This window comes from Lepisma saccharinum, chromosome 10, assembly GCF_977018435.1.
Source record: "Lepisma saccharinum chromosome 10, izLepSacc3.1, whole genome shotgun sequence".
Lineage (NCBI taxonomy): Eukaryota > Metazoa > Arthropoda > Insecta > Zygentoma > Lepismatidae > Lepisma > Lepisma saccharinum.
Window position 1 is genome coordinate 25,513,153 of NC_139238.1, and position 14,040 is coordinate 25,527,192.

General features: G+C 38.5%; 1 protein-coding gene across 1 annotated transcript; it reads left to right on the forward strand.

Moving 5' to 3' along the window:
- The first annotated feature begins 7,669 nt into the window (after positions 1-7,669).
- On the forward strand, positions 7,670-12,265 carry LOC145994257 (uncharacterized). The gene is made up of 3 exons (XM_083130359.1): positions 7,670-7,774; positions 10,257-10,401; positions 11,791-12,265. Exons 1-3 carry the CDS (start codon positions 7,757-7,759, stop codon positions 12,099-12,101), a joined length of 474 nt encoding a protein of 157 aa, XP_082986485.1. The 5' UTR covers positions 7,670-7,756; the 3' UTR covers positions 12,102-12,265.
- The last annotated feature ends 1,775 nt before the right edge of the window (positions 12,266-14,040 follow it).

Sequence of the window (14,040 nt, forward strand, 5' to 3'; positions counted from 1 at the left end):
AATATTTTCCAGACAACACACTCACCCATTTCACCGTAAAACTTGCTAAACGAATCGATCTGTCTCCAGAATTGTGGGAAGTCGGATTGGCAGAACTACATTATTCAACTCTATACGACAATGTTTTGGAAACTGATTCTGGAATGTTAACTCTTCCTGTTCGGACATATGCAAGTGCTGAGGACCTAGTCTCTACCATCATCGAATCTCTCCCCGACGACCTGGAAATAAGGAGATCCGTTCTCGAGAAATTCTGGCATTTTTTGACGGAACCGCAATGGGGAACATTTGGATCTACTATCTGTACGGATAACACACTCTATATTAACGAACAACCATTTTATTTTCCTGCAACAACATATACGATAGAGGATCTGATTTATTTCCTGAAAACAGACCCTGCTAATGTAGCTGTTCCTACTCATCTCAGGTTTTTCTTCAAGCAGGCCGAGTACAAACATCTATCCGTGATAGGGGTTCCGAAGCCTGAACCTGACGATGCTCCAACAAATACCGTTACACCCATAGACGAAACTGATGACTATGCTAAATTTCGATATGACATATTGAAATCTATTTATTCTACGCACGCAATGTCCAATAGTGTTGTGGATAAAAACCCATACATATTTATTTACTCTGATCTGGTGAAACAACAATTGGTCGGGGGAGAAATGGTACGTCTCTTGCGTCTTACCCGAAAACAGTGTTCGGACACAAATACGTCTTGCACAGTACCCGTAGCCCATCAAACATTCGACCCGATTCATTACGTTCCTCTGGATAAAGCCTCTTTCGAAACAATAGAAATTGCGTTGTACGATAGAAAAGGAAATTTCTTACCTTTGAGAACTGGGTCCGTACCCACCATTGCTGTTTTACATTTTCGTAGAAAAGCAAAGTCCTTTTAAAAAACAGTAGACAACTATTTCTCTCAGTCTTTGTCGAAAAGCGAATGAATCACCATGAATTCGCAGACCGAATATTATAGTAACCAAATCCGTGGAGGAATTGGGCCCATCTACCGTTCAACTAGAAATCAAAAAGGGAGAGGATTGGGGTCACTTTTCGCAGGACTGTTTAGAATGGTGAAACCTCTACTCTGGAGCGGTGCAAAGACGATCGGAAGAGAAGCTTTAAAAACAGGAGCTAACATTATCACCGACATTGCAACAACCCAACAAACTCCGAAAACTATTGTTCGTCAACGGGTACGTGAAGCAGGTCAAAATCTTCAAAGTAAAGCACAACGGAAAATCGACTCTCTGGTAGGTTCTGGTATAAGAACCAAACCTGCAACAAGAATTGCTCAGTTGATGTTAAAACGTTCAGCCACCCGTATTGGAACATCTACGATCCGTAAAAAACAAGCATCCAAAAAACGAAGGAAAACATCTGCAAAATCTAGGAGAACACGTAAAAGAAAAATCAAACAGAAGGTCTCAGGGAAAGATATTTTTGGATAATGATGGAGGATAACATGTGCATGATCTCGCAGTTCGACCTCTTCCGGAAAAAACCTATTCAGCAAAATGTGGAGAAAACGTACACAGCCACCTACAAACCTATCGCTTCCATCGATAATCAGAATATAATTCAGTTTGTCATACCGGCGGCAGGAACTGATTTTCTCGATCTTTCATCTGCCTATCTTCGTCTGCAAACGCAAATGGTTAAACAGGATGGAAGTCCCATGAGTGCTTCCGAAACAGAAAATGCCCTCACAAAAAACTGCGGGGTCGTGAATTATCTTCTCCATTCACTCTTTTCCCAATGTACAGTGACTCTCAACTGCATTGCTGTAACAACCGCCGATAACAATTACGCATATAAAGCAATCTTCGAAGCAGCTATCAATTACGGAAGCGATGCCGCAAACACGCATCTCACGAATGCCCTGTGGTATTTGGACACACCTGAACATCAAGATCAAATCACTGCCGACAACACAGGTTTCACCACAAGAAAAAAATTTTTCCAGTATGTTCCGACGACCGGAAATCCTACGGAAGTGACAGCCGTGGTCGACCTTATGGGAAAACTTCACATAGATTTCTTCCACCAGTCTAAATACCTGCTCAACGGTGTTGAAGTACGCATAGATCTAGCTAGATCACGTGACGCTTTTTACATCTGGGGAGACCAGACATCACCTACAGTAAGAATAAAAATTTTAAAGGCTGTTCTCGAAATAAATCACATCATTCCTACTCCTACCACCAGTTTGGCCATAGACAGAGCACTCACTTACGCTCCTGCTCATTATCCGTTCACCAGAAGCGTTATCAAAGCTTATTCTTACGTCGCCGGAACGCAGCAGATTTCGATCGATAATGCTTTTCAAGGTCCTTTTCCGAATGTTGTTCTTTTTGCTATGGTATCCACCGCCAGCTTTCTCGGAGACAGTAAGAAAAATCCGTTCGACTTTAGAAGTTTTAACCTATCTTCTTTCCATCTTGTGAAAAATGGAGAACTCGTACCTTCCGAACCTTTACAAATCACCACAGGAGGAAACAGCGGATTGATAACACGTGCTTATCAAACTCTATTTTCCGGTACAGGCATTCACCACGCCAATTACGGACACCAGATCACACGGAAAATGTTCGAGAACGGATTCTTTTTCCTGATTTACGACATAACACCAGACTCTTCAGGAAACGACACGCACACCAGTCTCCAGGAACAAGGCATCATCGGAGCCGAGATGCAGTTTTCTCCTCAGCTGTCGGAAAATATAACATGCCTTTTGTATGCTGAATTTGAATCTGCAGTAGATATACCTAAAGATAGAAGTGTCATCCTCCATCAGTGAGACCGAATTTTCCATAAATATGTGTGCCTGTGTTTCTGACTCCCAGTGTTACCGAAATAGCTCTTATGTAAACATTATACTGCTTGTGATGGAAAAACCCACCAAAGTGATAACCCGTACTATTAAGCATAGTAGTGTTTCTTCGAAAGTGACAACTTCAAAACCTGTGAACATACAATTGTTTCCCGAACTATTTGACAACAGCCCAGGAAGCATAGAAATGACCAAAGACAGACACATTATTATACGTTATTGAAAACATAAGCAGCATGAACACGTCGCAGATCAGACAGATTCTATCTCGAAACTGTTCCACCAGAAACATTTTTTACGGTGTTTACCCGAGAGATCTTTTACCTCGGACGTTTCCTAAGCCGGCCTTGGTCATTGCAAACACTGACAAGTCCGACTCCCGGGGTACACACTGGGTGGCCTTCTATTTCGACAAAAACAATGTGGCCGAGTATTTCGATTCATACGGATTTCATCCTTTCTATCAAGAATTCGTAACTTTTCTGAATAGCCATTCCTCGGTCTGGACTTACAACAACATTCCCTTACAGGGGGTATTGGCTACAACATGCGGTCATTACTGTTGCGTGTATGCTTATTACAAAGCACGTCACGTTACAACCAAGGATTTCATCCACACATTTCCACCAGGTATCAGTAAAGATGGATATATCCTACACCATTTTCGTCAGATCTTCAAATGTTTACCACATTCCAAGTGTTCCAGAGGGGAACAAACGTGTTGTTCTATCCACACGATCCAGGCTCGCGTCATGAAGAAATCTAATTAAAATATGTGCTGCCGTATCTTTCTCTCAGTGCCATCGAGACAGTTCTAGTGAACACACCATGGAACCTACTGCGGCTTCTATAATGGAGAAACACGACAAACTTGTAACACGTATGACCCATAAGGATGATGTTTCCAAACGTAAACCTCGCAAACGTGTGCAACCTATTAAATTAGAAACCGTTACTATCAAGAACGAGACGGTGGACGAGGGAATGGATGTGACTACGGACGGTGATTTCATAAAGAGACGTAGGGAAATTGGTTTTTCCACAGACAAAATCGAGTGTCCTAAACTACATGACGTAGATGCATGTTTAGATCTCTATCTTGCAAACACATATTTTCTGAACAAGGAAAAAAACAAGTACGTAGCCATAGGATTCGAAAAGGAATCCCCTTTCAATTTGGTGTGGGAGTTTTCGCAACAGGGGAGATCACCCGTACGCATCGATTCTAAACAGATTAGAGAACTGTGTGCTTTAAAATCTGACTTACTGAATTACGTCGACACTGGTCGACGATTCAATTATTTGGTTACTGGAAATATCACCGTTAGTGGTGTAAATTTTTTCGGGAAACGTTGCATCTCGATGTATCAACATCATTCACCGGATGCTTTCATTTTCACAGCCTCTGAACTACATTTATTTATGTGTAATCTTTTCAGACCTCTGCAAAAATTAATGAACGAACGTTATCATAAATTACAACCCGAAATGGAGGCTTTTGTATATTGTATAAAAAAGAATATGGTTTCAGAAAAAAAAGAAGTACCCGATGTATTGAACTATTTTTATGTACTTTGGTACAACGAACTGATGATTGAAATATATCTTCAGAACAATCTTGGACACACATTGATATTGTAAATAACTTACGTTATGTATCTGATGCTGTAAAGTATCCATTGTAAATCTATTCCATATTGTAAATGAACCATTGTTATTTTTATGTATTGTAATTCAGTCTTTGTTATTTTATGTATTGTAATATAACCCTTCAGGTATTGTAAACTTTCTATATCATCAATTGTAAATAAAACATTTGTGTTATTCTATATCCATACTATCAATTATAAATAAAACATTTGTATATTTTGAACATTTCTTTTATTTATTACAATAAAAAGTGTACATTTTCCAGACATTTTCAACTGCACAGGTTTTTTCACCTTTACCATGTTCTTTACATTTTAAACTTTCTGAACTGTTTTTGACACTGCTTAACTTTGGACATTCAAGTTCTTCGATATTGCATACAGTCATCTTACCCTCACCTTTTTTCCCCACTAATGTTTTCACCCATTCCATTTTCTCCGTACCTTTAACATAAACTTGCTGATTCATAAGCACTAAATACAGAAGATCTTCTAATTTCTCGTACGGTAGCCATCCATCATTCCAATCGAGACCATGTTTGTTGGTACGAAGCCAGTAATTCACTCGGCGATACTTTTCACTCAACAAGTGTAAACCATATGGAGGTTTCACTAAACAGTCAAATGCACTGTCGAAAGGAAATTTTAAAATTCCTACTTCTTTACACACAAATTCTCCTTCGACTCCTCGAAAACCTTGAATGTCCAAAAAACAGGCATCCATTTTGTTCAACAGGTGAACACTGTCAATGTATCATCAATACTGCCCCGACATACCGCACACTTGTCCAATTGAGAGGCACAGAGACCACAGGCTACAAAATGTCGACACGGAAGAATTACCACACTGCAAGCGTTTTCAAAACATATTTTACAGAGTAGCACAGAATCCACACTCTGATTATCGGATGTTTTTTCAGTAGTTTCCACACTGTCGCGATATTTGCAACTTTTCGAATCACTGTGTAACGCTGCAACACTCTGTATGTAACTACAGGTTGGTATTGCCTGGTGATGTTCTAGAATCGGGCAATCTTCGGATGTCCAATCACACACTCCGTACCCACAATGGAAGCATATTACCCTATCACCGAATCCTGAATAATAAAAACCTGCAGTGACTAATTCTTCAGCAGTCTGACGTAATCCTATTGGCCACTTTCTGTAAGTCTTGTATCTCGCATTCACCGACATATAATCGGTGGTAAAAGGACCGCCTGCTATCAGACGAGTATGGTAAGTATACACTCTCATATGTCGAACAAAAAAACTCGTCTGATACTGTAGGTGACGGCGTTGTAGGCTCGGTGCGAGTCCAGCAATCGTGGTGAGTAAACACTCTCATACGAGGTAAAAACGAATTAAATCGAGTTCTGTAGGTGACAGGGTCCTTGGCATCGGGTATGAAGGTTCAGCCAGAATATTCTCAAAATCAGATACTATAGGTGACGGGGTCCTCGGTATCGGCGATAAAGGTTCAGCCAGAATATCCTCAGGATCGTCGGGGAACAGCCGTCTGCGAAAATCGAAACCTTCGGGAGGAACCACAGGGAAACAAGGATGACCTTCTAAGTTAAGTAACAATGGACGATCACAGCCAGAACACCACACGGAATTTCTGTCTGCCAACAAAGAAAGCCACTCTTTCACTCTCTTCTTCAAAGCTTCGCCTAACTCTTCCTTCCTGCGACGTAGTTCGCAGATACACCCGTGACTCGGAAATCCTGTTCTCTCGTCACCTCTTCTTTTCCTCTCTTCTATCTCCTTCAAAGTCTCGCAGCGACGGTGAATTCTTTTTCCTGAGCCGTTGACCACGTGACATCCACACCAGGGAGATTCAGGTATCGCTACATACATAAACGGGAAATAACTCAGCAACCGATCCAGGGCCGTTCGATCGCTGTCCAGATCGCCGCAAGACCGAACAAGTTCCCAGAACTCTTCGTAGCTGATCTCGTAGAAATTCACACCATTATCAGACAAACGTGTACCACTTACATCCATCCTCACATGATACTAAGATCCTCCATCCTTTCTATTTATACCCTTTTCCCTCCTACGTCACCATTTCCGTTAAACAAACTTAAAACTACAAGGCCACGCCCAAAACATGTTCGGGCATGTTCTATTCAGACAGAAAAACGTTACACACATTTCCAGGAATATCAGACTCATCAACGGTCTCAAACGGGAAACGCCCCCCAAAAAATAGCCACCTATCTCATCAACACCGGAAACCCTTATCAAGTCCTCATTAACAACAGGAAACCCGCCAAACTTATCAAAGCCCACGAAAACACCCCCCGGAAACACTTATCAAGCTCCTCAGTAACAGGAAACCCATATCATTAAGCCCCGCCCACTTTTTCCCCAACAACCAATCAAAACGCTCAAAAACCCCACACTTGCTTGCCCACACACCTACATCATCAATTGATCTTTGATCGATCTTTTCCAATCAATTGATTTATCGACTTCAACGGGGGTACATAACTACTCCTTACATTAAATTAAGAGTGTTAGAAAATGAAATCCTTATAAAAATATTTGGACCTAAAATGGATGAGGAGACAGGTGACAAAAGTCAAATCAAATCAAGAAGAGAACAGATTAAAGAGAACAGAGTGGAGATGGTTGCATAGCCTAATTTAGAACTGCATAATTTGTAGCTATTCATGTCCAGATATTATTAGAATAATTACATCAAGAAAGCTTAGGTGGGCAGGCCATGTGTCACGAATGGAAGAGGAAAGAAGAGTTTACAAGATTCTTGTTGGGATACTTAATGGTAAGAGACCTGTAGGACGGAAAAGACGAAGATGGAGGGATAACGTTGAGATGAACCTAAAGGAAATCGGTAAGGATGGAAAAGATTGAATTGATCTTGCCCAGGATAGGAACAGATGGAAGGCTTGTGTTGCTAGTTCATATAAATGTTTATTCGTTATTTATAATGTTATTTTCGTACAAAATAAATATAGGCACTTACCATCCCAATCAATGTTGCCAACTCCACTATTGGAAACAACGTCGTGAAGAGAAGAAGACATCCGAATGTCACAAATAGGCCGCTTCCTTCTCTGACACAACCTTCCGCTGTCCCCGTCGCGTTGTGTCACAATAACCTTAATTTTCACCTGGTTGCGAGAGAAGAATTGCCCGTTTCCTGAACGGAGAAGATGCAAGCACGCGGAAACAGCTAAGTATAAGAGGAACAAGCATCTTCTGTCGCCGTCAGAACACTTCACACTCCAGCAACATGACTAGCAAGAAACTGGTGAGTAATTCTCAGATACATGATCTAGTGTCATAAATATATCGCATCAGGACGGGGCCTCTGAGATACTATCTACGGGCCTCACACCAGCTTCCGTGATGTCACAGGATTGGTCAAGCGTAGTCCATTTACAACATTTAACAAAGTGCATGACAATAGTATAATATTTAGTTTTCTGACTCAATCGTTCTTTCTTATACGTTCAGAACATTGCTTTCACCTCAAGAACATTTCAAATTTTATGTGGCATTAGAACATACGTAAATAATATTGATAAATTAAAATCCAATCTTTGCCGTTCTGTATAATGTACGTACCTTTATTTTTCAAATTACCAAGGGAAAAAGGGCGATATACATAAAATGTTATCCTACTTTAAAACTTATTATAAATTCGTAAAGAATTATCATCGTTATTATGCAATTACTATTGAATTTCTGTGGAATAAAGACTTACGGTCCAAGTTACGTATGCAAGATAATTTTGGAAACGTTTACCTAGAGAAGGTTGAGGAAAGAGCTTGGAAGATTGTTATTTCGTGTAAATTAAGTTTTCGAACTTTGTAAACTCAATTCCCGTGTGTAATTTGAATAAATTTTTAATTTTCTAGAAATCTTTTAAATATTTGGCTCCACAAGTTACCTTGTTTTGTTGTAGGCTACAATTTTTTAAAATCATTTTTCGTATTAAAAATCTTTACAATCGACATCATTTACGTGTTAAAGAATATAGTAGTTACAAGTTCGGTATCCATGTAATTAATATTACCGTTCAGCTATGGTCACAAATTCTTCAATGTACTTCACACTGGTCGAACACAGACTTTCATTTTACTAACATGCAATTAAATGTTGTATTACATACGAAAGTATAAATTTACTTGTAACTGATCAGGATATAACTATGTTTAATTTGCGATAATAATTATTATTCTTACTCTGAAATAAATACATCTACAGAACTCTTTTTCGAACAACTCGCTCATTCAAATACATGTATTTACCCAAAACACACGACTAATATTTTGACATCATCAGTCCTTTTAGCATCACAGGTTGAGGCCCGTAGGTATACGGAGTGTATCTTGGGAGGCCCCGATCAGAACAATGTTTTTTTTCCTTTACTTCTCTTCTCGCATATAAGCTACCCACCGTTGTTAAAAAGAACAGTTAAAACTGTTGCTAGTTTTGACTGAACTGACTGTTGGAGTAAAAATGGCCATTGGACATAATAAAAATATGAGTATCTTTCCTGTAATTCTCAGATACATGATCTAGTGCAGTGGTTCTTAATTTTTTTCTCTCATTGTATCCTTTAGTCTAAACTGAACGTCTAATGTAATCCCACCATAGGTTTTTTTTTTCCAAATAGTGGGTTTTGGGGATTTTTTCGCTGCCTGATTACTGGGGCGTTTTTGATATGCTGGAGGTGTGTGTCTGCAATAGAGTAAAATAGCATTCGGCCTGTATGTGGAAGTAAACAAGTAAACATTATAATCATACGTTTATTATTTTATTGGGTGTTCCTAGGTTTACAATCTTTATGGTTAGTTACAAGAATAAAAATGTGAAACACATGCATGCTAAGAAGTAGATATATAAGAAAAACTAATTTTCACATATTTTTTACAGAGTTATTGAAAAAAAGTAAAGAACAGAAATAAGTTTGTAAACAAACTGTGAAGCATAATTTTGGAGTTTTTATTATAAATCCTCAGAGTTTCTGGTGAGAGGGATGTTCCTGCATAGACTGACACAGTTTCTTGATGTCTGGTTGTGGACTTGAAACTTTCAAGCGGAGATTCGGCTCCAAATGTAGTCTATTTCGGTACTTGTTGTTAGGTGAAAAATTACTCTCCTAGCTGATTGCGTACCACCTTCAAGTAGTTCATGTACTCCTGGGGATACGCGTACCACAGTTTGAGAACCACTGATCTAGTGTTTTAAGCACGCAACATCAGGACTATGCTTTTCGCATTACATGTTTTATCGCATGCAAGCTATACGCATCGTTGTTAGGAAACGGTGAAAACTGTTGTTATTTTCTCTGAACATCGATTGGAGAAAAATTGGCTGCATAACGTGAACTCTATAATTTAAGAATTTTTGTCGACTGAAATCATATTTCTTTTCTTGTTCATTTACTTGGAAAGTAAGGGATGACCTTTTCCAAGACACCCAAATTTGAACCTCCTTTCCACTCAGTACACCCTGGACTGCATTTTGCAAACTGGTGAGGCTCTGGCGTTTGGACCCATGGCCAGTATGATCCTCAATGGGACTGTTGTGTGCTGCCCATAAGTGTTTGTGATTGTCCCTTCATCTATTTCATCTTATCCCCATTCATCCTCATCTTCGCAATTAGCCAAAAGTGGCAGAAACGCGAAGTAAAATAAATCAAATCAATGAATGAGCCAATTTTATGGGACTTACCTCTAGATTCAGATGACCATAAGATGTTATAATGTTGAATGGTGTTTCAGATTCTCTCCGTCGTCGCGGTGGCGCTGTTCGTCTTCGTCCGCGCAGAGGAACTGGAGGAAGACTCTAAGACTGAGGACAAGGGTAGTAGCCAGGACCTGGATGGAGCCGAGGGTGGACACGGATTGGTTGGTTACCATGGATTAGGTGAGAGAGCGATTAGAAAACAATTAATTTCTGTGTCCAAACCATCCTTCCGGTTACAATCCCCAAGACATATTAACTTTTCCCATTCTCTTCGGAATATCTCATTAGTGGGAAAGTAGAATTTATCTGTTTCAGGAAACTGTGGAGCAAGGACGCGCATAACGGTTGAATGGGCGAGGAAGTGAGTGGGTAGAGCAAAGCAGTGCACGCTGCAGCCGTGTTTTTGCACTCACTACCCCTCTCACGCGATCATTTGTCCTGCCCTCTCGAGTCATTGCCTGCGCAGACTTGTTTCCGTTTTATTTCTCCACAGATTCCCTGGAAAGGTGTGTTTTGTGCCAAGTATAAAACATATAAAACCATTTTTATGACACATGGACAATACAAGATATCGCCTAACAATCAGTGAATGATTATGACAATAGTTTCTTGCCCACTTCGATTTTTATAATTGTATTTCACTTCAGTCCCTTAATGTAGGGAAGATTGCAAACTTTTAATCCAATTTAATTGTTGAACATTATTTTATATTGATACTGTTATTTCTAAAACCTCTGTTTTTATAAATTTACAATAAATGCTACGTAAAGTTGGCAAAAGTTTCTTTGTTAATTTCTTGTAAAGTAAACTATGATAGATGACCATCACATATTAGTCATTTCCATGGACTGATGTAGCGAAATGAACTTACCAGACCAAATTTGACAACTCGTGCGTATAATTTAAATGCTATAAAACTATTATTGGATGGTAACAAGACATAGATTATAGTCACATTTTAAAGGTTAATTCTACATTTTCTCTTAGATGCTGTTTCATTACATTTATATTCTGTTCTGAGCAGCATGAAGTGTAACGATTTCACACATGTGGCAAATGATATGAATAAACTTAAATTTAATTGTTTAATTGTTCAGTAGTTTCCCAATATATAAATGAATATATATATATATATATATATATATATATATATATATATGAATGGTTTGATTTATCAAGGATAAATTTATGTAGTCACGGTGCCCCCCCACCAACCCCGAAATCGTGCTCCAGCAATTTTCATTTTGGCTTGCTATTATTACTGTGCTCATTTGTTATAGTGTTCATCATAAGGACTACTCAAAATATTATGCTATGTTCATAAATGATCGTACGTCCATGTTTATACACACACATATATTTGTTTTGATAGAACAACTTATAATGTTATTATTTTCATTCTCAGATTCCAAAAGGTATATATTGAAATAAACCCTCTCCAACCACATCAACCAACCTACGTTCCTGAAAATCAGTTAATAACTTTCTTCTGCTCATTGTTTCAATTACTTTATAAAGTATACGATTGAGGCAAAGAATTACAGATTTACTTCTTCTCCTTTTAATTAGGATACGCTCACGGTTACGGCTATCCTGCAACTAGCTACGTGCATCGCCACCAAACGCACCACGGCCACTTTCCAGTGGTACACCATGGCCACCACGGACTGATCGGCCACCACGGACTCCAGGGCCATGGATTTGGCGGCCTCTACGGTCTGGGCCATGGGTACGGACTGGGTCATGGATACGGACTGGGTCACGGGTACGGACTGGGTCATGGGTACGGTCTGGGCCATGGGTACGGTCTGGGTCACGGTTTGGCCTATGGTTACGGCATCCATCATGGTTACGGACATGGATTTGGTCTCCACCGTTGATGACAGCGCTCGTAAATGGAGAAATTATTGACGGCACAGGATGAAGCAAAACAAAAATGACAAAAAAAGTGCTTTTATGCTTCCATGCCAAGTTTCAATTATGTATTTATGAATTGAAGGAATTAAATGTATTTAAATTATTAGTTTATATGTTTCTCTTATAATTTTTGCATTATTATTATTATTATTATTATTATTAGTATTAGTATTAGTATGTAAATTCATGTTTTGTTTCTTATCCAGATAAATCCTACACCAACTAACTCTCTAGCCTTCTTAAACCCGAAGGTTTATGGATGCGGCAGCACCCTATCCTGGGCAAGATCAATCCAATCTTTTCCATCCTTACCGATTTCCTTTAGATCCATCTCAACGTTATCCCTCTTCGTCTTGGTCTTATTACAGGTTTCTTACCATCATGTTTCCAAACAAGAATCCTGCATATTCTTCTTTCTTCTTCGATTCGTACCACATGACGTGCCCATGTAAATCTTCTTGATTGAATCCTAATCAATGAGGTGTTAATATCCACTGACTAACAGAGATATTAACGTTGTAGATCGACTACAAATTTTATCGGTTAACCGAATTGTTTAATCGACCGATTAATTGAATTTTAATCGGTTTTAAACAGTGTGCATAACTTGAAGCAACACCAATTGATATAATTTAAAATTTTATTTTTATTAATATTCGTACAATGTAGCAATTTTTCCAATACTTCTATACATTATGAAGAACAATACACAAAATAATTTACCCGGTATGGGCTCGGATCACATTTTAAACTGTAGATTTAGTATATCTGTGCATAAAGTTAACTTAAAATATAATACAACCACAATTATTTAAGTTAAACTTTTCCACGTAACTGTTCGTAATTCATATTTGCAACTTTATAGTTCACAGATCAACATTGCTCTTATATCTGAAGAGCCAACAAACAAATTCCAACAATCAAATATATATATATATATATATAAAATATTTATTGGTTGTGGACAAAATCCATGCACCAGTAAACGACAATTTATCAATTGGTATTATATACATGTATGCACATAATATTTACTCACAATTATTCCTTTCATAATAATTATTTTCCAAATTTCATTACACTTTTACAGAATTATATTCGACTTATTAAGATATTTTGTAAGAATATAGATTACCGAGGATGAAGGTGATGTCCACTCCTGTACAATTCCTGTAAAAATGGTTCTCTGTAAGTTTCATAAAGTTTGCATTGAAATATAATGTGGTTCGGAGTTGCAGTATATTCATTGCACAAACAAACTGGTTACTTCACTAAATTCTTCTTGTAAAGGTGAGCTGCGGCGATAGTGTGATTTAACCTGCAGCGCATTATAGTTGTGAGGGAACTCCGGGAGAGTTGAATCTGTTTAAACCAACATTCCTTTGGAATTCTTTCTTGTATAGAATAGTAGGCCTTACCGCATTGAGTGCCAGTATTTGTCCACAAGCTTTGCTATTCAGTAAATAGTATTTTCTTTGTGTGTGATTCCAAAACCAATCAAACACTAAGATGCTGACCAAGGCAGATTTTATGGTAAAAAACACAATATAAACGTGACGTAAGCAACATTGTAGCAAGGTCTTCCTCAGACTTTGAACCAAATCAAAATGAAGTAAAACCATTATTTTCATTCGGTTCAGAGTTTGAGGAAGACCTTGCTACAAGGTTGAAACGTTACGTTTATGTTGTGCTATTTTACAATAAGTTCTGCCTTGGTCAGCATTTTAGTGTTTTATTAAACATGAAAACGCTTTACAGTGTTACCATTCAACAACCAGTAAAATGGTAACTGTAAACTGAGTTCTGACAGTTTCGTGTTCCTATAAGCAACTAATGTGAAGTAAGTAAGGTTCATCTCGACCAAATATAACATCTTAAATTCCAATGAGCGAAAGACAACAC